The sequence below is a fragment of the Pleurodeles waltl genome, chromosome 5 (assembly GCF_031143425.1).
Source record: "Pleurodeles waltl isolate 20211129_DDA chromosome 5, aPleWal1.hap1.20221129, whole genome shotgun sequence".
NCBI lineage: Eukaryota > Metazoa > Chordata > Amphibia > Caudata > Salamandridae > Pleurodeles > Pleurodeles waltl.
The window spans coordinates 1,696,119,039-1,696,147,022 of record NC_090444.1 but is presented as its reverse complement, the minus strand read 5'-3'; the positions used below and the strand labels follow the sequence as shown (position 1 = coordinate 1,696,147,022).

The 27,984-nt window shown below is 45.4% G+C and overlaps 1 protein-coding gene across 4 annotated transcripts in view; it reads left to right on the top strand.

Annotated features, from left to right (window-relative positions):
* ITSN2 (intersectin 2) overlaps window positions 1-24,415 on the top strand; it is a 1,003,157-nt gene extending 978,742 nt beyond the window's left edge. For all 4 annotated transcript variants that reach the window (XM_069236034.1, XM_069236039.1, XM_069236035.1 and 1 more), the window contains 3 exons: window positions 9,368-9,451; window positions 10,547-10,720; window positions 23,387-24,415. In XM_069236034.1, the coding sequence (XP_069092135.1) occupies window positions 9,368-9,451; window positions 10,547-10,720; window positions 23,387-23,544 (416 nt within the window). In that variant the 3' untranslated portion in view covers window positions 23,545-24,415. The remainder of the gene's footprint in view (window positions 1-9,367; window positions 9,452-10,546; window positions 10,721-23,386) is intronic.
* Window positions 24,416-27,984: the final 3,569 nt, after the last annotated feature.

Below are 27,984 nucleotides of genomic sequence, written 5' to 3'. Positions count from 1 at the left end.
TAATATATACATTTGCTAAGCAGTTCTAAAGAGTATCTATATATTTTAAAAACCATAATAATTATACATATTTGTACTAGGAAATACACATATCTAGATACATACCTTATAATCAGATTATAAATGTTTATATACACAGGGAGATGCTGTATGGTTATGTAGGAAGGAGGCAATTCTTGAGTAGTGTTCTGAAAATAGGATAGTTATCTGGATCTTCTGGCAGCCGGTAACCAATGTAGGGCCCTCAAAGCAGGGGAGATGTGGGCTTTTCATGTAGGAGTAGTCTGGCAGCCGAGTTTTGAATCTGTTGTAGTGGTTTCATAGTTGATAAAGATGATTCATGGTAGAGGCCATTGGCGTAATGACATTTAGACAGTACAAGAGAGATAGTAGCCTGGACCTTGTGTGTAGGTCCCAGGTAGGGGAAAGATGTGTTGCAGAGTTTTCATAGTAATGAAGTTTGATCTTGCTAATTTGTCAACCGGGGCATTCACTGAATTCCAAGGTTTCTTACTTCCTTAGATACTTTAGTAGGTGGTCCCCAGATGATCAGATGCGGAATGGGTCATCATTTTTCCAGTCTCCACCTTAGTATTTCAGTTTTGGAAGCATTCAATTTGAGATGGCTCCACTGATCAATGCCTCGCAACTGAAGATTTTTGAGTTTTCAGTGTCTTTGGGGCTTTCCATTTTAAGGAGTATTTGTGGGTCTACAGATGTATGCCTATCTCCTGCAAGATTTGCCAGCAAGAAAATCTTACAACATACTCTCCTAAAATGGAATGGTATTTAAGCACACCCGAACCAGGCAAAATGCTTAGGCGACTTAGAATAGAGGCTTTATTGTGGAACCTTCATAAAACTTGTTGGGTAATGCCGCATTCTGTTTTCTCTGTATTTTAGCTTTCTGAAAAATAAAGTGCGTTTCCCATGCTCTTAAATTGCTTGCGTTCAGTTTCAAGCCCGCTGTCTAGTGGGAGAGAATGTTTTCTTTCTTTTGGATACCTGAGGTTTTACTAAAATGTTTTTGAATAGCAGTGAATATTTTAAAGCACACCTTACTTTTTTTTTGGACAAATAGTATAATCATTTGATAGCCAGCTAGATGTTGTCACGACAGCAGATGTTCGCCCATCTCTAACAACATTGCTTTGTAAACATTGTAGTTCATGGAATTGTTTCTGTTCGGCACACACAAACACATTACAGTAAGTTGCTACTGTGGTCCTGTGATCTTCGGTTAGGCACTGCCATGTGCAGTCCAAACAGTGTGACATAGAAGCTAAAAGATGACATAGTGTGAACATGGAAGGTCAAATGCAAATGACATTGATGATCACGCCCAAGGATTTTAGCTTTTCTGCTGAAAAAAAACCTCTCTCTGCTAGCGAAATTTGCTTCTATAATTTCCTGTTTTTTTTTAAGTAAATTGTTGATGGAAGCAGTTAACAAGAGTTCTGTCTTCTGACGATTGTCACTCATCTTCTGTTTCCAAGCAGACAGTTTGTACTACTTTTGTTTGCGTATTTATGTCATTTTACACCAAAGAAGAGAAGAGGGAAATTTAACGGTATTGGAAAGACTGCGTGAAGCCTGTTTGAAATGTTCCTTTTTTTAAAGTGCTCCATTTCTGGTACTGGTCCCAGTATGGACTCAAGAATGCTAGACTTTCCTTGGCTGAATGCTGCTGGCGCTGCACAAGCCCAGTTTGTGACCTCTATCATATCCGTGTGAACTGTGTCCTACTGGGCAGGAGTTGGCGTACACTGCATGCCACTAGCTGGTAACTCATTAAGGACTTTGCTAAGCTGGCGATACTTTATAACTTATTGGAGGTGGATGACACTCCCTCTCATTGGAAGAGGTGGATGTGCTCGGCTCTTACGGTGGCTAAGGTTTCTTACTCTTCGCACTGATGTACCCTGTCCTTGCCGATGTAATAGGAATGGACTGCAGATCTTCAGCTGGCCACTCATCAGCGGCATGTATACAGGTTACAGGACCAGTCCCCTTACTCAGTAAGGTATGGGGCCCATTCCTCCATTTGTCGAAAACTTGTTGCACCTTCTGAGGGTGAAAAAGTTGGTGTCAGGCTGTGCATTGGTGTGCCAAAACGGAAAACTCCACGTTTGTTTCCTTTCCTTTTTTCCTTCTTCATAAGTTCTTCTCTGTTATTTCCTCCTGTTGTTTTCTCGTCCGATGCATCTTAGCACTTCCCATGCTGCAAAACCCTTGTCTGCTATGGGTGCCCTGTATCTTAATGTTCGATGGCATCTGTCGCTGTAGATACGCATGTTCTGCAATAGCTCGCCATCTGGTGTTGGGCCGGAGTGTTACAAGTTGTTTTTCTTCGAAGAAGTCTTTCGAGTCACGGGACCGAGTGACTCCTCCTTTTGTCTCCATTGCGCATGGGCGTCGACTCCATCTTCGATTGTTTTTTTTCCGCCATCGGGTTCGGACGTGTTCCTGTCGCTCCGATTTTCGGAACGGAAAATTCGCTAATTTCGGAAGATTTTCGTCGGTATTGTTGCGTTCGGGATCGGCGTACTTAGATTCCACACCGCGTCGAGATCGAAGAGCTCCGGTGCCCTTCGGGGTAGGTTTTTCGATCCTCCGTCGGGGCCTGGTCGGCCCGACCGCGTGCTGAAGAACGCCGATGGAACGGACCCCGTTCCGTTTCTGCCCCAAATGCCACAATAAATACCCCTACACAGACCAACACTTGGTCTGCAACCTGTGCCTGTCACCTGAGCACAGCGAAGACACCTGCGAGGCCTGTCGTGCGTTCCGGTCCCGAAAAACACTCCGAGACCGTCGAGCCAGAAGACTTCAGATGGCGTCTGCACCGACAGCCCAACGGGAGTTCGAGGAACAGGAAGAAGAAGGTACCTTCTCGATCCAAGACTCAGACTCCGAAGGATTCGACGATACACAAACCGTGAGTAAGACGTCGAAATCCACTCAGAGGAACATTTACAAGGCCCAGGGGACGCCACTGCCACCAGGCCATGGCTCCACCCATAAATTCGGTGACCGACCGTCGGCACCGAAAAAGGCCCAAACAGTGCCGAGATCGTCCGACTCCGGTCGAGACACCGGCACGCAGCCTTCTCGGGACCGAGAAAGTGCTGGAGACAAGCCTCGACACCGAGATGCCGGTGTGGACACGGCTCGACGCCGAGACAGCGGCACCGAAACAGATCGACGCCGAGAGGTTTCGGCCCCGAAAAGGAAAAAAGTCACCTCGGAGCCGAAAAAACACGCAGACAAAGTTTCGATGCCGAAACAAACTGCAAGCGACCCAGCTTCAGGCTCTTATACAGAAGAGCACTCGCTAACCTCCCAAATGCAGAAGCATAGGTTTGAGGAACAGCTACAAGCAACTGATGTGGACCATACGCAAAAGCGTATCTTCATTCAGCAGGGGACAGGGAAAATAAGCACCCTTCCCCCCATTAGGAGAAAGAGAAGGTTGGAGTTCCAAACGGAACAAACACCACAACCAAAAGTGGTGAAAAGAGTTACACCACCACCCTCTCCTCCGCCCGTGATTAACGTTTCACCTGCACAAACTCCATCACACTCCCCAGCTCACACCACCATGAGCCAGGGTGACCAAGATCAGGACGCATGGGACCTATACGACGCCCCAGTGTCAGATAACAGTCCGGAGGCATACCCTACGAAGCCATCTCCACCAGAAGACAGCACCGCGTACTCTCAAGTGGTGGCTAGAGCAGCACAATTTCACCACGTAAGCCTCCACTCAGAACAGGTAGAGGATGATTTCTTATTCAACACACTCTCCTCCACCCACAGCTCATACCAAAGCCTGCCTATGCTCCCTGGTATGCTCCGGCACGCAAGAGACATCTTTAAGGAGCCGGTCAAAAGTAGGGCAATCACACCAAGGGTGGAAAAAAAGTATAAGCCGCCTCCTACGGACCCGGTTTTCATCACTACACAGCTGCCACCAGACTCTGTCGTTGTAGGAGCAGCTAGGAAAAGGGCCAACTCTCACACATCTGGAGATGCACCACCCCCAGATAAAGAAAGCCGCAAGTTCGATGCAGCTGGTAAAAGAGTCGCAGCACAAGCTGCAAACCAGTGGCGCATCGCGAACTCCCAGGCACTACTTGCGCGCTATGACAGAGCCCACTGGGACGAGATGCAACATCTCATTGAACATCTGCCCAAGGACTTACAAAATAGGGCAAAACAAGTGGTTGAGGAGGGACAGACCATCTCCAACAACCAGATCCGCTCCTCCATGGACGCTGCAGATACAGCTGCACGGACAGTTAATACATCTGTAACTATCAGAAGGCATGCATGGCTCCGAACGTCTGGTTTTAAACCAGAGATTCAACAAGCAGTTCTCAATATGCCTTTTAACGAAAAACAATTGTTCGGTCCAGAAGTGGACACAGCGATTGAGAAACTCAAAAAAGATACGGACACTGCCAAAGCCATGGGCGCACTCTACTCCCCGCAGAGCAGAGGCAATTACAGCACATTCCGTAAAACGCCCTTTCGAGGGGGGTTTCGGGGTCAAAGCACACAAGCCAGCACCTCACAAGCCACACCGTCCAGTTACCAGGGACAGTATAGAGGAGGTTTTCGGGGACAATATAGAGGAGGGCAATTCCCTAGAAATAGAGGAAGATTTCAAAGCCCCAAAACCCCTACTACTAAACAGTGACTCACATGTCACTCACCCCCTCCACACAACACCAGTGGGGGGAAGAATAGGTCATTATTACGAAGCATGGCAGAAAATCACTACAGACACTTGGGTTCTAGCAATTATCCAACATGGTTATTGCATAGAATTTCTACAATTCCCTCCAAACATACCACCAAAAGCACAAAATTTAACAACACACCATTCCAATCTCCTGGAGATAGAAGTGCAGGCACTATTGCAAAAGAATGCAATCGAATTAGTGCCAAACACACAAATAAACACAGGAGTTTACTCACTGTACTTTCTGATACCAAAGAAGGACAAAACACTGAGACCAATCCTAGACCTCAGAGTAGTGAACACTTTCATCAAATCAGACCACTTCCACATGGTCACACTACAAGAAGTATTGCCATTGCTAAAACTACACGACTACATGGCAACTTTAGACCTCAAGGATGCTTATTTCCATATACCAATACACCCATCGCACAGGAAATACCTAAGGTTTGTATTCAAAGGAATACATTACCAATTCAAGGTACTGCCTTTCGGATTAACAACCGCACCAAGAGTCTTTACCAAATGTCTAGCGGTAGTCGCTGCACACATAAGAAGGCAGCAAATACATGTGTTCCCATATTTGGACGACTGGCTAATCAAGGCCCATTCGTTCATACAGTGCTCAAATCACACAAATCAGATCATACAAACCCTCTTCAAACTCGGGTTCACAGTCAACTTTACAAAATCCAACATTCTGCCGCGCAAGGTACAACAATACCTAGGAGCCATAATAGACACATCAAAGGGAGTAGCCACTCCAAGTCCACAAAGAATTCTAAATTTCAACACCATCATACAACGCATGTATCCATCACAAAAGATACAGGCAAAGATGGTATTACAACTCCTAGGCATGATGTCTTCATGCATAGCCATTGTCCCAAACGCAAGACTGCACATGAGGCCCTTACAACAATGCCTAGCATCACAGTGGTCTCAGGCACAGGGTCACCTTCTAGATCTGGTGTTAATAGACCGCCAAACTTACCTCTCGCTTCTGTGGTGGAACAACATAAATTTAAACAAGGGGCGGCCTTTCCAAGACCCAGTGCCACAATACGTAATAACAACAGATGCTTCCATGACAGGGTGGGGAGCACACCTCGATCAACACAGCATACAAGGACAATGGAACGTACATCAAACAAAACTGCATATCAATCACCTAGAACTTCTAGCAGTTTTTCAAGCACTAAAAGCCTTCCAACCAATAATAGTTCACAAATACATTCTCGTCAAAACAGACAACATGACAACAATGTATTATCTAAACAAGCAGGGGGGGACGCACTCCACGCAGTTAAGCCTGCTAGCACAAAAAATTTGGCATTGGGCAATTCACAACCAAATTCGCCTAATAGCACAGTTTATACCAGGGATCCAAAATCAACTCGCAGACAATCTCTCTCGAGATCATCAACAGGTCCACGAATGGGAAATTCACCCCCAAATTCTGAACACTTATTTCAAACTCTGGGGAACACCTCAGATAGACTTGTTTGCGACAAAGGAGAACGCAAAATGCCAAAACTTCGCATCCAGATACCCACACAAAGAATCCCAAGGCAATGCCCTATGGATGAACTGGTCAGGGATATTTGCTTACGCTTTTCCTCCTCTCCCTCTCCTTCCTTACCTGGTAAACAAACTCAGTCAAAGCAAACTCAAACTCATATTGATAGCACCAACTTGGGCAAGGCAACCCTGGTACACAACGCTGCTAGACCTATCAGTGGTACCCTGCATCAAATTGCCCAACAGGCCAGATCTGTTGACACAGCACAACCAAAAGATCAGACACCCAGATCCAGCATCGCTGAATCTAGCAATCTGGCTCCTGAAGTCCTAGAATTCGGGCACTTACAACTTACCCAAGAATGTATGGAAGTCATAAAACAAGCCAGAAGGCCATCCACCAGGCACTGTTATGCAAGTAAATGGAAGAGGTTTGTTTGCTACTGCCATATTAATCAAATACAACCATTACACACTACTCCAGAACATGTAGTGGGTTACTTGCTTCACTTACAAAAATCTAACCTAGCTTTCTCTTCCATTAAAATACACCTTGCAGCAATATCCGCATACCTGCAGACTACCTATTCAACTTCCCTATTTAAGATACCAGTCATTAAAGCATTCATGGAGGGCCTTAGAAGAATTATACCACCAAGAACACTACCTGTTCCTTCATGGAACCTAAATGTTGTCCTAACTAGACTTATGGGTCCACCTTTTGAACCCATGCACTCCTGCGACATACAGTTCCTAACCTGGAAGGTGGCATTTCTCATCGCCATTACTTCCCTAAGAAGAGTAAGCGAGATTCAGGCGTTTACAATACAAGAACCTTTTATACAACTACACAAAAATAAAGTCGTCCTAAGGACCAATCCTAAATTTTTGCCAAAGGTTATTTCACCGTTCCATCTAAATCAAACAGTGGAACTTCCAGTGTTCTTTCCACAGCCAGATACCGTAGCTGAAAGGGCACTACATACATTAGATGTCAAAAGAGCATTGATGTATTACATTGACAGAACAAAAAACATCAGAAAGACTAAACAACTCTTTATTGCATTTCAAAAACCTCATGCAGGAAACCCAATTTCAAAACAAGGTATAGCCAGATGGATAGTTAAATGCATCCAAATCTGCTACCTTAAAGCTAAACGACAGCTGCCCATTACACCAAGGGCACACTCAACCAGAAAGAAAGGTGCTACCATGGCCTTTCTAGGAAACATCCCAATGCAGGAAATATGTAAGGCAGCCACATGGTCTACGCCTCACACATTCACCAAGCACTACTGTGTAGACGTGTTATCCGCACAACAAGCCACAGTAGGTCAAGCTGTATTAAGAACATTATTTCAGACTACTTCCACTCCTACAGGCTGATCCACCGCTTTTGGGGAAATAACTGCTTACTAGTCTATGCAGAACATGCGTATCTACAGCGACAGATGCCATCGAACTGAAAATGTCACTTACCCAGTGTACATCTGTTCGTGGCATCAGTCGCAGTAGATTCGCATGTGCCCACCCGCCTCCCCGGGAGCCTGTAGCAGTTTGGAAGTTTCCTTCAATTATTTATATATGTGTCATCTCAACCTTAGATAGGTGCATACTTAGTCACTCCATTGCATGGGCACTATTACTACAATTCAACTCCTACCTCACCCTCTGCGGGGAAAAACAATCGAAGATGGAGTCGACGCCCATGCGCAATGGAGACAAAAGGAGGAGTCACTCGGTCCCGTGACTCGAAAGACTTCTTCGAAGAAAAACAACTTGTAACACTCCGGCCCAACACCAGATGGCGAGCTATTGCAGAACATGCGAATCTACTGCGACTGATGCCACGAACAGATGTACACTGGGTAAGTGACATTTTCATTTCTTGACTATACACTTAAAAGCGGGCATGAAGGGTAGATGGGTGGGAGGGTTGCTGAAGGGGCCACTGTGCCCCCTCTTCAACTGACCAAGAATGGACGAATGCTCAGCAAGGACGCTTATCTTGAGGGCCTACTGTGATTTCTTTTTCTATGTGAGCATTGTGGGCGATTCGTCCAACGTGCTGTGGTTGTTACTGTTCTGTCTGTTGAAATGTCAATAAAGAAATGAAACACAAAAAAGGTATTGGAAAGAGCCACCACCACTCTTAACCCTCTTCGCACAAGAAACACAGAGAAAGCCAGCAGACACGAACCTCAAAGCACGAGGGGTGATGTATCTATGATACATGTCCTTAAGATTACTGGGGCCCTGATAAAAAATACAATGTAACAGCAAAACCAAGCTGCTTTGAATATACATTTTTTGTCCACAAGTAGCCAGTGCAGTACTTCTTGAGTCTTAGTGACAGCCAAGCAACTGCATTCTTCATGAACTGAAATCTATGAAGTTGTTTCTGAGGAAGACCTAGGATGGCCAAATAACACTAGTCACAATAATATACCCATTTAAGTATTTGCTTGTGGCAGATACTTGGTCCTCCTTGCTTAAGTTTTCAAATCATTGTCATGGTTATGGTGGTGAGCCTCAGCTATTAAATTATCAATTCAACAAACCGTAAAGTTGCAGATTCTTTAAAATGTAACGTGTTTAAAATGTAACATGTTGAAGGATGCTTCCTTTGAAATGATTTGTGGTATGGGTCAAGTTACTCAAAGTTTCTAAGAAACTGTAGGGGAGTAGTGTTTGTTAAAATAAAAAGTTATAGTCCTCTGCTAATAAAGGTTATGATGGATACTGTTCCCTTCTCCATATCTCTCCTAATCCATGCACATCCATTCAATAAATGTGATAAATCATTGATTACTCTGTGACAGTAAGTGTCTGAGAAACTGCAGCCACAGGCAAGAGAATAACACAGATTGTCTGGTGGAGTTGTTTCAGTTTGTGGTGGTATGACCTTGTCTGGCATCCATACTAGAGGCAAAATGATGCCTTAAATCCAGCCTGACAGCTAGTAATATTCCACAAGATAAATGTGCTAAGAAAACACTATCCACCAGAAATATCAGTCGCAAAGGTAACTTCCCAGTGTGTGTAAACATAATTTCCTGTAGTAGGCACTACAACAGCATTTTTACTTTTTCATTCCAGCACGCTCCTTTAAGTCTTCAGGGATCGGACGGCTGATGGTGCATGTCAATGAAGCAACTGAATTGAAAGTCTGCAAACCCAATGGTAAAAACAGTGATACTTTTTTTTTAAAGTGTATGGTGGAAAGGTTACATGAGTTGCATTGTGATTTTTTATTTTTTTTGCTGGAGTGTCATATATGTTAAGAAGAGAAAACCCTGTCGTCACAGTGGTGTGTGTCAGTCCAGAGAGCAAGTATGGAATAAAAGAACAGAAAATAAAAAGGTAGCTAGGAAGCCTTAGAATAAAGGTGCTTGAAAACTAGGGTTAGGTTTACGTCTGGGTTTAACAGAAGGTCATAAAAGAATACATTTTGCAAAGGTAGAAACTTAAACTTTCAACACGTTTGGTATTACAAATCCAATTAAACTTCAAACATAGAATAGTAAGTAAAGTCAGAGGAAAAGGGTACGCTACCAGCAAAGAAGAAGTGAAAAAGTGATGTACTTGAAAAGCCTTTCCATAGAAGGATCAAACGTTGAAAAAGGAAGTAAGCACTCTCTTAATTTGACAGCACACTGGAACATCCAGTCTAGACCGACTAGAAAGAACATCCAGGCACAAGACGAAAAATATTATAAAGGCAAATGCATGATACACATAAAAATAGCGACAGTTTCCAGGAAATGTATTGTGATTGTGATGTAGTAGATTTGATATAATAGATCCTAGAGGGTGATTGGCATACATTCTAAAATATTAGGTACAATTTTAAGATAGCAATTTCTTTTAATGTATTTGGCAGACTAAAACTGTGAGAGAACAAAATTAAATATATTCATTTAAGGTGTTTGTGATCCTTCAGCAGTGTTTTGGACAACGTAGCATTAGGACTTCCACTAAAAACTAGATTAGGATTTTTGCATCTAGTAGACAGATGAATAAAAGGGATGCCTTGATCAGAGACATCATTGCAGTGTACTAAAGACAGTCGTGTCATAGGTAGTGGAGAGGACAGGGAAAACCAAGATACATGATGGATCCTCATGGCTAGCACGCGAGTATGTATGTCGTGAGTTTGGTAGTGTGATGCTGAAGGAATCATTTATGAGAGACTGTTTGAATAAAGGAATGATAGAGTAATTTGAAAATCAGAAATGATGAAGTTCCTTTAAAGTGCCAGTGATTTCTTATTTGTAGGGAAGAGCAACCCATACTGTGAAATCAGCATGGGATCCCAGAGCTACACAACAAGGACGTTGCAGGACACCTTGAGTCCAAAGTGGAACTTCAATTGCCAGTTCTTCGTAAAGGACCTTTACCAGGATGTGCTGTGTATCACAGTATATGACCGGGACCAGTTCTCTCCTGATGGTAAGATAATGAAGCTGTAATGCATTTGTTAGCATGCGGACTATACCATGACCGAACACTTCCATAATTGTGAGACATTCACATGGCATGGTTTTAAACCCTTTAGTAAAAGTGACTCTATACTCTTAGCTTAATACAAATCATGTTCTCTCAAAGCCTCTTCAAATTAGAAGAAACATGCTATGCCAAAATGCTATGTGCAAACGTTGAAGTGATATTACTTATTCAGAAATTGGATCTGAACACATTGTGTCTGGGAAGAATAGTTGCTTGCTTGATTGTTTTTTTTGCCTAATTCTGTAGCGATTTGTTCCTCCAACAGCATTGTAATAGCTTTCAAAAGTGATATCTGTGTTAGCTTAGACATGTGACCTCCAGAGGTTCGTTTACAACTCCCTAGCTCTGCACCTCATGACCATTTTCTTTCTGCTCCATTTGTAGCTAGGTTTATGGCTATGGTATTAATATTAACAAAATATATGTTTCTTTTAAAAAGAAGCCATTTGTAATTAGAATAAGTAAATGGATGATTGAGCGTTTTCTAAGTCCCTTATAAAGGAAAAAAGAAAGTAAATACACAAAAATGGTTCCAAGTGTGCAGGAGCTTCAGAGAGCTGAACGGTAGAGTGCTTTGTTATGACGGACAGTGCTGTCACTTTCCGACACTATGCTGCTGTGTGCGTTATAACCTACTTCCATTTCTAGCTGGAATGAGAAGGGTCGCACGGCACAAAGCTTTGCCCTTCACAATTTTTTTTTTCTGTTGTCAGAAAAAGTATGCCTTGTGCAACTTTTTCTGTGTTCACATCATGTGTTTGTGTGTCTAGTGACATCTCCAGACTTTTGTGCTGGTAACTAATTTATTTTTTAGCCCTTTTTGTATTATTTTAGATATTATGCATGAAGTGTCCTTCTCACAAAAAGTGAAGGAACAATGCCAAATTATGCCAGGTTCTTTCTGATCACTTGAAGACTGCGAAGGATGGGATGATGGACACCGATGGCAGGATGGGGTGGGGGGGGGGGGGTGTAGCTTGATACTGCTCACAGTTCCTGCTTTAATTATATCCAGTTCAGCGTCCTAAATAGAGCATACATCACTCCATGTCGCATCTCCAGGATCTACCAAGGAGTGTCTTTGGTGCCGATCTCCAGACACAGACCTGCCCCACATCTGATGGTCGTGCGAGTCACTGACTGGCTATTGGAAGAGGATCACTGATCTACTCTACCAAGCTAAAGGGCGTCGATTAAATTACTCCCTGGAGGAAGTGGAATTGGGCCTCTTCCCTAGCCCAAACTCAAAGAAAACCTTGGTTAAATTCTGACCCTACTGTTAGCGACATGCCATATTGGGATGCGTTGGAAGGACCCTACCCCACCCCACCCACGGTACTGTCCTAGAGCAGGACACCAATCCCCTGGCTTTTGTCCGAAAATGTCTTCCTTCACAGGGAGGAGAGAGTAGGCTTACACAAGCATCTCATTGCCCTAGATTGGGATTCCCTAGTCAAAGTATTTAAGCAAGTCATCAAGGACAATGTATACACCCCTCTAAGCATTCCGCTACTGTTACACTACATTGTTGGTCTTCTGCTTTGCTACTTTCTAACTGACATAGCTGCGTTCACAGTTTCCATTTCGGGCACTGCAATTTCTTAGGCTAGACTAGGATGCTAGCAATTGACTCTCCCTCAATACTAATGCCCATTAGGTTTGTCCGGTGTGGAAAGGAGCATTTTCAGGTGGGAGGGACAGAGTGCGATTTCATCACAAGTCGGGGCGGGTAGCAGGGTCGGCTTAGGGTGTTTGTAATACAGAGAAGGATGTACAGGGCAATGCGAAAAAAATAGCATAACTGAAACAATATCTTCTGGAGCACTATTTACCTTAATTGTATACAACCTTGTTAATATTGCAAGTTGTATCCATGAAAAAACTGGCAATAATAAGATATTAAAAAAGACTGCAAGGGTATCAGTTGCTAGGCAAGCTGGAAGACCTTACAAATCAGAAGCAGCATGAGGGTTGCAGCCGCTCAAGGGACTTGGGGAACATACCCATCCACCTTAGAGCACACTGCCTCTTATCAGGATACCCCACTTTTGTTGTTTGAAAAATGGAACTCTGATCATAGACACTGTTGTTTCGATCATTCTTTGGCACTGTGGGGCATAAAAAGAGGAACAACGTTGACAACCCATACAACGTCAGTGACTTTGTCAGTATCAAAGTGAACTTAGCCAAGATACATGCAACTGAAGATGCCATCAACGCCTATCCAGGTTCCTTACATCACACTGAGTGTATTCTGAGGACATTACCTATTCACAACATAGGGAACAGGCGATTCCCAGACCTCAAGCCACTACCCCACCACCTGTAGCTCCTGATCATGACCAAGAGAGACTCCGGGTGAGAAGATTACGCTGTTTCAGGTGTTGTCAATCTCCCTGGTCACACATGCCTAGATTATGTGTCACCATAGAATGCCTAGTACCCAGAGACAATCTGCTACTCCTTGGCATCACTTACCACTAAGCATTGGAAACACTTTGAGAGAATCAACAGGACACATGTTCATCAACCTTCCCATTAGCTTGTCTTTTTAGGATATCGCTAGTGAATGGTATCTACACTTTTGTCGACTTCAAGGATAGAGGATTGGCAAACTTCAATGTACCCCCTTCAATTAAAGAGGCAACAAGAGGACTCTAACCCCAATAAAACAAAATACACTGTGAACTTCTCATTCAAGAAGAATAATGTCAACATTATACAAACCCCTTATTGAAGTATGCACAACTACACATAATTTAAGAAATCACGCAACGCATCAAGTAACCTTGCTGTGCCACGTGATAAGGAAAGGGCAGGAATGCGCCATATTTAACATAAAACAGGACATTCCTGTCTTTTTCCAGAGCTGGTTCACAATGTGCCTAGTGCCAATGCAAAGGTGTCTGCGTTGTAAGCAGGATTGTTTTTGTGCAGGAAGGAACAACTTCCTGCACAAAACAATCCTTTTACGTATTTTCCTCTTTCTATGTGTGTTGGAGAACGCCTGGTGAGGCATAGCATTTTGATGCATTCCCAGGTCTACCAGGAATAGTAAATGTGGGAATGCCCCAATATCCATGGGTGGATGCGTGGGAACACCCACGTTCCACCAATGGGACGTCTTCGCAGGGCAGAGTAACGCAACGGAGCAAATCTATCTTAAGAGTTGCATCGCTCTTGCGCCCTGTTGCGTGGCACAAGGGCGACTCAACTCTTTGATGAATTTGGCCCAAAGGCCATTAAGAGAAATGGACAAACCTCACAAGTAAAAAACTAAGCAATGGTCAAGCTGAATGGATGCATATTTGGAGAGCTCTAAATAACCCCAGCAATAGTACATTGGGAAGGGAATCACATTATAAATTATTATACAGATTGGTACCTTTACTCCACCAAATTCCATTCATTTCAACTCTTCTAGGGACTCTGTTGTACTTAGCCCTTTCTGCAGGGTCATCTGCAAACTTTTTGACTTCAACCTCCTGTTTTCTGAACCTCTTTTTGTTGGCTTTTCGGACTCTACACGCTTTACCACTGTTATCCAGTGCTAAAGTGTTGTGCTCTGTCTTTTAAACATGGCAAAATTGACTTACATCCAGTTGGCACCTTTAATGTACTTGTAAGTCCCTAGTAAAGTGGTGCTATATGTGCTCGGGGCCTGTAAATTAAACGCCACTATTGGGCCTGCAGCACTGATTGTGCCACAGATGTAGCTTTTCAAACATGTTCCAAGCCTGGCATTGCAGTCTGGGTGTGGAGGTTTAAACTGCCATTTGACCTAGAAATGTAAGACCTTTTGCAAGCCCAGACGGTCCTTTTTAATAAATATAATCCACCCCTAGGGTAGGCCACAAACAACTCTTTGGGCAGTGTGCAGTGTACTTGAAACGTTGGACATGTACATTTAATTTTTACATGTCCTGGTAGTAAAAAAAAAACTTGTTTTCGATACTGCAAAGCCTGGATCTCCTATAGGTTAACATTGGGTTGCCTTATTATATTTAATGTCTTTTGATTGTGACTAGGTAAACATTTTATGTTTAGTGTATGAGAAGTTATAACTAAAAATCCTCTTTATTGGTAAAGTTGGATTTTAATTTACTATTCTGAAAATGCTGCTGCAACTTATTCATAGGTCACGTGAGAGGGTGTAGTTGGCAGTTGGACATTATTTATTCCTCGCAGACATCCTCGGCAGAGCTGGACACTTCCTCACTTGCAACTGAATAAACTGTGCCTTACCTTCACACAAAGGACTAGTTACCACTTCATTGTTCGTGCAGCCAGCTTGGAGCAGAAGCAGGAAACTTCAAGAACTTCAAAGGAAAGTCTCTAGAAACGTCTCCAATTTTAAAGAAGACACCATGTATAAAGTTAGGAACCTCAGACCCACTCTTCATTACACCTCCGGACCTGCGGAAGATTCAGAAGTGCTGCTGTGCTGGTCTGCAAGAAGGACTGCTGCTCTGTTCCCCTGCTGCCTGAGTGATCTGTATCTTGATCCCAGGACTACCAGAGAGACTGCAAAGGCTACTTGGCTGGCCTTGTAATCAGAGCCTCAGGGACACAAAAGGCTCTAAACCCTCCTCAATCCAGCACCTGAACTCTACTTGCCGTGAGTCTTGCCCTCCAAGTGGTGCCACCTCAGTTCTGGACCCTTGGAAGTGGAACTGAATGTGTTCTGCCAGCTCAGCTGTGTTCTTGTAAGCAGAACTGACGCAGCGCAATGAATCTCCTTGCAGCCGCATCAGAACCACCGTAACCCATCGCAGCCCCCAGTCTCCTTGGAACCACCACCACACAACTCATCCTCGACGCAGGCCTTCGCATCGCAAGCCCCTCGTCTGTGGCATCCTCGATAATGACACAGGACTCTGCATCGCAGCCTTGCAGCTCCCTAAGAACCGCCACTGCATGATGCATCTTCGACACAGGATATCACAATGCTCTGCAAACCAGGATTTCAGGTACTTTGTTCGGTGGGCATAACTTTGCTCCATCGCGGTCAGCCTGAATTTGTGGCTTTGTCCAGGTCCGAAGTGACCAGATTATCAGAGTTGGCGCTTTATGCTTCTAGGCACTAATTTCACTTAACTCTTAACAATTGCATATCTCCAGTTACACTAATTGGATTTTTGTTGTTTTTATCTCAAATTATGTATTACATTTTACTCTATTTTTCCAAATTGGAGTGTGATTCTTCTTGTGTTCTATTTTTACTTTATTACTGCTTGAAGTGCTGCATAAATACTTTACACCCTCCCTCTAAGTTAAGCCTGGCTCCTTTGTGCCAAGCTACCAGATGGTTAAGCACAGGTTAATATTGGGTTTGCTTGTGACTTCAGCCTGGCAAGAATTGTGGTCGCTGCTTGAGTAGGGCTTCGCCCCCCTCAACCAGTAACCCAATTTCCAACAGGCCTGAGTGCAAGATTTGCAATATCAGACTGAAGCAGGTAGGATAGTACCATGGAATTACATGTGGGAAGCAAAAGATACTGTAGCAGCCCTCCAGATGAAAAAATATCTTGCGCCCATTACGCACTGGCATACATGCCCTTACAAAATAGTGGCTATGGAAAAATTAGCTAGTAACATGCTTGGATGAACCATAGATTTTGAGACCGTTTAAAGTCCATTGTTAGCATACCTGATGGTTGGAGAACCAGGTAACCAGAGGTTACTAAACTTGTTTATGTATTAGGAATTACAAAGAGAAGGCAAGGCCTCCAAGCACATGCTCAAGAAAATACACCAATAAACTGATCTGACCACATCACACATAAAATTTCAGTTGGTGAGATCCCTAATAAGAAAGATAAGAAATAGGAATTTATATAATGTTAAGGGGAGTGTGGCTGTCAGAAAATATGGACTATACAGTAAAGGTGTGAATGTTTGGAATTGAGGTGGGAGAGGGGAAGGTAGGGAAGCTATGCAAGATCAAAGTATGATACGAGGGGGATGGATTCAACTGTCACTGCCACTGCTCTTATGTCGTGTGCTAATGGAAGTTTGTCAGTAATGCCAGTTAATTCGTAGTTGTAACTAGTTAAGATTGATTTTCAGTTTTGGCATTGCAGGTGGTTAACAACAAGTTACTGTTAACGTGTTTCTTTTATTTTTCAAAACAAACATCCCTCAAACACGTTTATAAATCACGGCTATGATACAGGAAGTTCCTGGGAAAGGGAAATGGAAATGATGCATATTTAGCTTCACTTGGGTGACGATTTACTTGCCTTTTGTCAGTTTAAGGTCTGGCTCAGGGCCAATATTTATTTTTCTTCTGTGCCAACCCCTAGCAGGTAGCAATGATGTCTAGTGGCTTACACAGTGCATTTGTGTGAAGCAAATGTTTGCACTCGAGCTTCTCTTATATTTGGAGGCTAGACATTTTACGCTACTATGCATAAACATGCGTGTTGCGTTATGTGCTCAGCAAGACATCTACAAAAGATTGCTATTACATATGGATTAAGTATCCCTCATTCAGACTTATCTGGGAGTGGGGGAGGGGTGCTCTTAACCAATAGTGTGCCTTGATTATTTATACACAGTAACGTTGATCAGCGGGAAGAATATGGATTGTTCGTATATAATTTTAGTACAAATCACAAATTTTGAGTACTACATTAGTGTAAAAGTTGCTTTTGAAATGAAGTACTGGTTCCTCGGTTTTTAAAACGTCTTCTGCTTGGGGGTAGAAATCTGATAGAGACGTCTAGTTGCAGATTCCTTACCTTAGAATTTTCCCCCAGGCGCCAGACTGGATCCGGAGATTTTTTCTTCGAACAATACACTTGCGCATTGGTAGGTGACATCGATCGACTCCGTGGGTGTCGTTGGCATCGTGGTCGCTGTGATGACTTCAGGAGTAGTACATAGACGCCGCCTCAGCGCAGTGATGTCAGTTCTTTTCTTTCCGTGCCACGCGCTGATCTGGAGAGAGCTACCCTTGGTCACTTTTTGACCGACTTCAACTATTTTGTTGACTTTTTGTGAGTTTTTGTTGCGTCGAGGGATATCCCAGAAGACCGGCTTCAAACCGTGCGAGTACTGTCATCGCATTATGGTGATGGATCGGCATCAGTCTGTTTGTGGTTCCTGGAGCACGACCACAACCCGAAGTCGTGCTCCAAGTGCCGGTCCATGCACCGAAGGCCTTGATGGAGCAGTCCCTCAAGCTTATGGCGGCCCAGTGCTCGACTTTGCATAGGTCCTGGTCTCGCTCGAGGGGAAGGTCTCGAGACCAGTCACAGAGCTACAAACAGTCATCTTCTTCAAAGTCTTCAGGTCAAGGTAAGAAGAAGAAGTCGAAGAAATTCCATCATCCTTCGACTTCAACTTGTCGCTTGGCTGTTTCGGCACGGTAGGAGCATCGATGCTGGAGGCCTGTGCCTTGGAGCCTACTTCTGGGTCCGCTCGGCGCCTTCCCGAGTTTCCGGGAGCTAGGGCGACCCCTGCCCAATTAAGGGAGTTTTATGAGGCCATGTGCCTCATTTTTGGGCAGTCCGACCCTGCTATGGCACATTCGGGCTCAAGCGGATCGGTTGAGGGGGCCTTCAGGTTCTGTGCCGGTGGCTCTGGCCACCGAAGTCCCCTCCGGATCCCCAAGGGCACCAGTCGTACCATCGAGACCTTCCCCGGCACCGGTTCGATTGACAACACTCTGGACGTCGGTGGTGCCCACCATCAACGTCGACCCGATCATGATCACAGACGACTTGGAGTCGGACCGGCGTCGGCCGACGCCGCCTCCTTCTTCGATGGGGCCTATTCACCCCAGGTTGTATTCTGACCCTTATTCTTATGGGTTCAAATTCGGGGAAGGATTGGAGGGGTCCCTGCACCCTTATGAATACCAGGATGACCCTAACTTGGACTGGGCACAGGAGTTTGGCGAGGCCAGTGGTCTGGATACCTCTCCAGACACCGGCATGCTGTCTCCTCCTACCATGGCTACGGCGGAGGGAGCAACTTATTCCATGGTGGTCAATAGGGCAGCTGAGGTCCTCAGCCTTGAGCTGCCTACTGTTCAGGTCAGGTCTAATCTCCTGACGGAGGTGCTTCAACCAGGGGCTTCCACATCTGAGCCTCTTCTTCCATTCAGTGAAGACCTCAACGATGTCCTTTTGGGTACTTGGTCCAGACCCAACACTGGGGCTTCTGTGAACAGGACTATCGCACTCCGCCATCGGCCCACCCCAAACGACTCTAAGTTCCTGTCCCAACACCGCACGCCTGGGAGCCTTGTCATCCAGGCATCCTCACCCTCGGGTGCATTCCCTTTCCCACCTCCGGATAGGGAATAAAAAAAAGGCTGGAACAATATGGGAAGACATTGTTTGCTTCCTCCAGTCTCGCGCTGCAGTTAGAGAACAGCGCATGCCTTTTGGGCCGTTGTACTCACTCTCTGTGGGATACGGTTGCGCAAGTTCTGCCTCAAATACCGGAGGAGGCCTGTGCTATCATCTCCCAAGGTGTCAAAGATGGGAGAGACGGTGCAAAGTTCACTATCAGATGTTGGCTGGACATGACCGACTCTCTAGGTATATCGGTTGTGACGACGGTGGCCTTGAGGCGCTACGTCTGGTTACGTACATCTGTTTCTCAGGGAATGTCCAACCTACTCTTATGGACATGCCCTTTGATGGCTCCCATCTCTTTGGAGACAAGGTGGACTCGCCTCTGGAGAGATTCAAGGACTCCCAGGCTACGGCTCAGTCCCTTGGCCTTTCTACTGCCCCTCGTCCCCAACAGTCTGTCTTTTGCCCCTTTCGTGGCCACGGAAGGGGCTCCCTGTCGCTTCCCTTTCCCAGCCACTGTGCCACCCATGCTGTTCAGCCTCTGTGTGGCTGGGGACGTGGAATCCCACGTGGTCGTGGGACAGGGAACCAGAGGTCTGCCCAGTCCACCCCTGCCCCTGCTGCAGCCTCCAAACCCTCCTAGTCCGTCCCCTCACTGTGGTCCAGTTGGCGGCAGGATTTACCATTACCTGCTCCACTGGGAATCCATCACTACGGACAGGTGGGTTTTGCAGATCGTTCGAAGTGGCTACTCCCTCCCCATCGAATCTCCCCCACCAGCCATGCCTCCATCATTCAGCCGTATACCGGAGGATCATTTGGCACTTCTCAACCAGGAGGTTGTGGCTCTGTTGGCCAAGGGAGCCATAGAGAAGGTCCCTGTGCCAGAAGTAGATCGTGGTTGATATTCCCGCTACTTTCTGGTGCCCAAAAAAGACAAGGGCTTACATCCTATCCTAGACCTTCGGGACCTCAGTCTCTTCCTCACAAAGGAGAAATTCAAGATGATCACCCTGGCTCAGATCCTGTCTGCATTAGACCCAGGAGACTGGATGGTAGCATTGGACTCTTATTTCCATATTCCCATCCTGCCTGCCCACAGACGTTACCTACGATTCATGGTGGGTCACGAGCACTTTCAATTTACCGTGCTCCCCTTCGGCCTTACCAGCGCCCCTCGGATGTTCATGAAAGTGATGGCAGTGGTTGCAGCTCATCTGCGCAGGTTGGGTGTTTGAGTCTTCCCCTACCTCGAAGACTGGCTGTTGAAGGAGGACTCGCCCCAGAAAGTTGTCTCCCACCTTCAGACTACAGCGAACCTCCTGCACACGCTGGGGTTCACTATAAACTTGTCAACTCTCAAACGCTCCCTTTCATCAGACCTGTTCTCGACACAGTGCAATTTCGGGCCTATCCTCCCGGAAAGCAAGTCCAGGATATTCAGGCTACGATTCCGAATTTTCAGCCTCTATTTTGGGTTTCAGTGAGACTGACTTTGAGGCTGCTGGGCCTCATGGCCTCCTGCATCCTGCTAGTGATACATGCCAGATGGCATATGCAGGCTCTGCAGTGGGACATGAAGTTCCAGTGGGCGCAGCATCAGGGAAATCTCTCCGACATGGTCCAGATCTCAGGACTGCGAAAGACCTGCATTGCTGGCTTTCGAATCAGCATTGGGTCAATGGCAGATCCTTCTCCCTTCCCCAACCAGATCCTTCTATAGGGGTGGCCACATGGGACAGACGGAGATCAGAGGCCTCTGGTCTCCAGCGGAGTCTGGGCACCATATCAATCTTCTGGAGCTCCGGATGATCAGGCTTGCATTGAAAGCATTGAAAGCATTTCTTCCCTCTCTCAAACGGAATTTAGTGCAGGTGTTCACGGACAACACTACCGCCATGTGGTACTGCAACAAACAGGGCAGAGTAAGGTCCTGGACCCTTTATCAGGAGGCACTACGCCTCTGGACAATGCTGGCACATCAGGGCTGGCACATCAGGACACCACCCTAGTGGCTAAACATCTGGCAGGCTCTCTGAACGCCAGAGTAGACGAACTCAGCCATCGATGCATAGCTGATCACAAATGGCGTCAATATCCCAAGGTGGCACAAGGTCTCTTTCAGCAGTGGGTAGAGCTTTGGTTCGATCTGTTTGCCTCCGCAGAGAATGCGCAATGTCAGCTGTTTTGAGCATTGGAGTTTCCGAAGGTGGCACTCGCTCGGAGACGCCTTTCGTCTTGAGTGGAACTCCGGCCTCCTTTCCGCCTTTCCACCTATACCACTTCTGTCCAGAGGTCTCAAGAAGATCAAGAACGACCAGGCCCAAGTAATCTTGGTGGCTACGGACTGGGCACAGAGAGTATGGTATCCAGAGCTATTGAGCATGGTCACTGATCTTCCACTCAGACTGCCCCTCTTTCTGAGGTTCTTTTGTTCATTCTTTCTGTTGTCCAGCAGGGCTCTACTTTGGGCATGCTTAAGGGCTATTTATCAGCTATCTCAGCCTTTCTTAGGTTACCTGATCAGCCTTCACTCTTCAAGTCTCCTTTTGTTAGTAGATTCCTTAGGGCAGTGGTTCCCAACCTGTGGTCCGGGGACCACTGGGGGTCCACGAAGCCTTCTCAGGGGGTCCGCGACTGCTTAGAAAATAAAAAAATGTTAACAGAATAGGTCCCCAGCTTTCAGTAATGACTCAGTAGAGGGTCCCCGGATTCCAATTATAATTTAGTGGGGGTCCCTGGGTTCCAGTAATGTTAAAGTGGGGGTCCACAGAAGTCAAAAGGTTGGGAACCACTGCCTTAGGGGCCTCACCCGTTTGTTTCCTCCCACTCCGTTTATCATGCCTCAGTGGGACCTCAATCTTGTCCTTATTACGTAATGTGTATTCCCTTTGAGCCGATGCACAATTATCCCTTGCGGCTCCTTACTTTCAAAACAGTTTTTCTTGTTGCGATCACTTGTGCTCGCAGAGTGAGTGCGCTTCAGGGTCTATCTTCTAAACCCCATTTTTATCCGTGCACCTTGACAAAGTGGTGTTACGCACTAAGGCTTTCTTTATTCCCCAAGTCGTTACACCTTTTCATGTTAGCCAGGCCATCACTTTGCCAACTTTTTACTCACCTTCACATCCTTCTCATGAAGAGGAGAAACTCCACCGCCTGGATCCAAAAAGAGCGTTGACATTTTATCTCAGTCGTACTAAAGATTTCTGGGGGACAATCAACTCTTTGTTGGATATGTAGGTGCAAAGAAAGTGAAGGCAGTACAAAAACGTACCATCTCACAATGGGTACTTCTTTGCATCAAACTGTGCTATGCTTTGGCCAAGAAGCAACCCCCTGAAGGCTTGCGCTCTCATTCCACCAGAGCAACTGCTGTTTCAACAGAATTGGCACACAGAGTTCCTGTCCTGGATATCTGCCAGGAAGCAACGTGGGCATCCCTGCACACGTTTACTAAACATTACTGCCTGGACAGTCAGGTCCGTAGGGATGGCTACTTTGATCGTTCATTCCTGCATATAGTATGATTTTGGTTCACAGCCCACCTCCGATGATGGCATTGTTTGGGTATCTATTCCAAGGTAAGAATCTGGAACTAGAAGTCTATCAGATGTACAAGTTACTTACCTTCGGTAACAATATATCTGGTAGAGACATATTCTAGTTGCAGATTCCTTACCAACCCACCCATCCTCCCCGCTTGCGAACTGATTTCTAGGGACAGGGCTTCCTCATTCAGGGCTTTAGCTCTGGCGCACCAATTTCAGAGTTCTTCACTGCTCTGCTCTTTGGCGTGGAAAGTCGTGAAAAGAAACTGACGTCACTGTGCTGAGGCAACGTCTGTGTACTACTCCCAATGTCATCACGGCGACCACAACGCCAACGACACCCGCGGAGTCGACCGACACCACCTACCGAAGCGCAAGAGTATTGCTCGAATAAAAAATCTCCCGATCCAGTCTGTCGCCTGGGGGAAAATTTTAAGGTAAGGAATATGCAACTAGAATATGTCTCTACCAGACATATCGTTACTGAAGATAAGTAACTTGTACTTCTGGAAGAAATTAAGCAGGTCGATTTCATATTGTCAACTAACCATTTCTTTAATACAACTGTCAGCAAACCTTGATTCACAAAGACTGATTTGGAGTAGCACGTAAACAATTATGTTTTCAAGTACTGTAGCCTTGGAGCAACCCTTTTGGTTAGTGTCCTTGTAACTCGGTGCAGAAGGGACGTGTTGCTTACGTTGTGCTGTAGAAATGCTAATGTGAATGCATTCTGATTGCCTCAACAGATTTCTTAGGTCGCACGGAAGTCCCCGTCGCAAAAATCCGAACAGAGCAGGAAAGCAAGGGACCCACGACAAAGCGTTTGCTCCTGCACGAGGTGCCAACAGGGGAAGTCTTTGTGCGGTTCGACCTCCAGCTGTTTGAGCAGAAGATGCTCATGTGAAGGAACCAATGTTGCAGAGGGAATTGGGAACCCTACTGACATTTGTCAAACCGAAATCAGGAAGGATTGTCAGTGATCTATTCCTGGCCAGCGTATTGAGCCGAAGTATGCACTGCCTTGTTCGCCTTTGAATCCACCTTTGCCTGAATGCTGCACACTAACCTGCTAGCCGTCTATGCAAATGTGAGAGTACACACTGTAAGCAAGATTCCATTGGACAGTGCCTTGTAATGAAGAATCTTGACGTTAACGTAGCTGCACACCGATGCCAAGTTTTCATTTTGCTTTTGGTTTCGAGGGCTGTTGGGTTTTGATTATGGATTGTGGAGCAGAACGTTGTTCCATTAGCACTTTGCTGTGTACACACTGAGGAGTGGCCGAGTCCTGCTGTACAGGCCACCATATGTGAATGATGAAGTCTAGTATCCACTGGAATCTTTACTATCTCAGGATGTTATTTATAGGAGTTTAATATGCTGATGCCTTAGCACTTGAGAAGAGTCTCAGATAATTATTGTAAATTAATCTTTAAAAAACAGCTCTAGCTCGCTAGATTAACACTGAATATGTCTTTGAATTCAGGTTTTTTGTTGTTATACTTTCCGTTGAGGCTTCACTTAGAGCTTATTTTATGCCAAGAGAACCTGGTTCCGAATTATGTTATGCTTGACAAGAAATGGAACTAACTTTGTTTTTATATTTTGACTCACGAAACGTGGAAAGCTATTTTTGAAATGTGTTTCCAAATGTAAATATTTGTGTAATATATCACAATTGGTGCGGATTTTAGTGTATGACATGCATACTTCAGCTTTGTCATTGCCACCATGTACATAATGAGTAAACTATAAAGCTTTGTCTTTCTACTGTTTATGCTGCTGTGTTACTGGCTTGTGTTTGGGGGAGACTTTTTCACAGCTCTGTGTCGGTCTGTGCTCATTATATATGCAATTGGCGCGCACACGCGTTTGGTGCACCTGCTACATGCTATAACGAGTGATGTGCAGTACATATGTAAAAGGGTCTGGAAAACATCCACCCTAAGAAAGCTTAGACAAAAACTATTGTTTGTCTAGTTCTGTTATTGAAAACTAAAGTTGCTAAGAGTGGGCAGGTTCTTCCAGCTTGATATCTGTTGCCTGCTTATTGTTGTTGTGCATATCTGAGAACTTGAAGAATGTCTGGTTCTTTGGTGTGGATGGGGCTGTAGATTAGGAGGCTCATTCTCAAAGGGTCAGGTAATTACCCAATGTATACATTAACTGATATACTCGAGGTGACTATTTAGTAGATGGGAAGGGTTCAGATAAAGACTACTGTCAAATGCTGGGCAAACTTAAACGTTAGAAAGAGCCGGGGTATAACACTCCGCGGAGGAACATAAAGAAATTTAGACAGACAGGTATCAACAACAGGGTGGTTTTCCAGCAACGCTTTTGCCAAGTGATATCCTAGATAAAAGCAGTATCACTGCAAAACCAACCATGGAAAACAGCCCTTTGAAAATTCCAACACATGTACAGTGTTATGGTATGTATAGTGTTTCCCATGAACTCTCACCGAATCCACAAGATGTGGAAGGGAATAGGCATCAATGGGGTCCCATACAAAATATGACCTTTACCACTGGGTACCTTCCCAGCCTTCCCCTGCTCAATAAATGCTTTGAAAAGATCCATAACTTCCTGGCATCCTCACCTTCAGCCTTCCACCATGCAAATGAGGCAATATCTGCCTCTGCACCCATGCCATATTACCAACGTGGGCGCAGAGGAAAACATGCCTTTAGAAGGCGAACTGAAAGTGCACCACAAAAAGGTGACGCACTTTCAGTGCACCTTCTAAAGACAGCCCTCTAAAGGGAAACAAAAGGGGTCCTATTTCCCCCCCCCCCAGACATCCACCTGCAGGCAGGTAAAGTGACTCACTGAACCCACCTCCAAGGGGATCTCTAATCCCTTTAAAAAGTGCAGGCACATTGCCTTCTGCACAGAGAGACATGGAGCAGCTTTTGAACAGCTACTCCGTATTTCTCTTGAATTTGCTGCCCTAGGGGACAGTACGAGTTTGCAGCTGTCCTAAGGGCAGCTCATTGTGACTAATATGGTGCACTTTCCGTGTTTGCACCCGCCACACCTGCTTTAAGGTGCAAACATTAATTACCTTTGTCGCCCCCCTTCTCACATTAATGCCTGCTATGATGGGGGTTAGTACCACTTTCACTCGCCTTGTTGGGCCAATGTCTTGGTAACACTTTGATTTTTCCTATGGAGAAAAAAAAATATATTTTTTAATTTTCTCCATACACTCACTTAAGGTCACCACGTGTAAAAGAAACCTTTCCGACAATTTCCCGGTTTTGTGTTGCCCATCACACAGTGCAAACCCTATAAGTGGTGATACGGCCACCTTCCACAAAGTATGAAAACACGCAGAAGTCAAACCCCTTCTCAAGAAACCTTCCGCCAACCCCCGTGAACTCAAGAACTACCGTCCCATCTTACTGCTCCCCTTTCCTCCCCAAATCCTTGAAAAGACCTGCCAACTCACAGAACACCCGGAGATCAACAGTATTTTGGACCCCTCCCAGTCTGGATTCCACACCAACCACAGCACCAAAACCACCCTGATCACTGCCACTGATGACCTCAGAACCCTCCTCTCCCAGTAAGAAAAACGGCGGCTCTGATCCTCCTTGACCACTCAGCAGCATTCAACTCCGTATCCCTCCACGCCCTTATCAAGAGGCATCATCACATCAGAATCCAAGGAAACACCATCAAGTGGATCACCTCCTTCCTCACTGGAAGAAACCAGAGAATCCGCCTACCACATTTCACCTTTGAACCCAAGAACATTCTCTGCGTCGTCCCTCAAGGTTCGTCCCTCAGCCCCACACTGTTCAACATCCTCCTGGCACCCTGGTCAACGTTATCAGAACCCATGGAATGAACATCATATCCTACACAGATGACACCCAGCTCATTCTTTCACTATCAGAAGACCCCTCCACCCTGAAGGCCTACATCCGAAGGTGCATGACAGGCGTCACTGAATGGATGGGAGACAACTGCCTAAAACTCAAAACATCCCAAACAGTAGTGCTGATCTTCAGGAACAACACCTTCCAGTGGAACGACTCCTGGTAGCCCTCCGAACTAGGACCAGCACCCACTCCGACAGACTGGGCATGCAACCTTGGCATCGTCCTGGACAGCAAGTTCGCAATGAAAAAACAGATCAACGCACCAGCCAGCAAGACTACAGCAGCGCACTTGACATAGGAATCACCACACACCTCCTGAAGACTCTACAGACCTTACAGAACTCAGCGGCCACATGGACTCAAACTTCCCCCCCTTCAAGAAGCTCCACTGGCTCCCCATTCAAAAGAAATGTCAATTCAGGATGCTGATCCACACCCACAAGGCCCTTCACAATCAAGGACCAGCATACATCCGCCACAGCCTGAACTTCCACTGACCCTCCAGACACCTGCGCTCTACTTCCCTCTAACTTGCACACACATCCCACATCACCCAAAGCAATACTGGAGGACGCTCATTCTCCTACCCCGCAGAGTAATCCTGGAACGACCTCCCCCTTCACGGATGGCCCACATCCTCTCTTCTGGAGTTCAGAAAAGGACTCAAGACCAGGTTGTTTGATTGAACACCTCAACAGCTAGGTTCTCAGCACCTGGATACCTTCTTGGGTCATTAGCCTCGCTCTATAAATCCTGATTGATTGATTGATTATGCATAGAAAGAGGAAGTAACCAAGAGAAATTAAGATATTTCTTGTTGTTACTCTGCAATGGGGAAGGCGTAGCATTTTGACGCATTCCCAGGTTTCCTACCTTTAGTAAATCTAGGTTTGTGCCAACATTAATGAGTGAAAACATGGCAACGCCCATGCTACGCCCATGGAGTGCCTCCCAGACGCAGTGTAACGCAATGCAGCCCATGGGGCTGCTGTGCAATATATTTTCTTATCTAAACCACGAAAGCCAGCAAGTCAGACCTTGTGTGACTTAGTAAATGCCAGCTAACATTTTGTGATGTGGATGCACCAAAAAGATTGGTGTAACTACCATGCAAAATGTTAGTAAATCTCAGCTATGGAGTTTCACGGCTTAACAGGTGAGCGGCATAATTTAAGCAAAGCTTCCTGCAATTAGAAACAGCTCCAGCGTCCGAAAACACAATAGCAAGTAAAATGCTTAATAGTACAGCCTTGTACATCGATATATGGCAAGTAATGTGTGGGGACAGCAAACATCTCAAGGCAGAGATGGCTAGCTTGCATTTTTCCAGGGTCAACAGAGAATTAAAAGTGACCTGAACAGATATTCCTGGTATTGAGGAGAGGAGTAATGGTTAGGAGGTCATAGGACACAAGTTTAGATCTGCACACACACATCTTTTCTGTCATCATGGG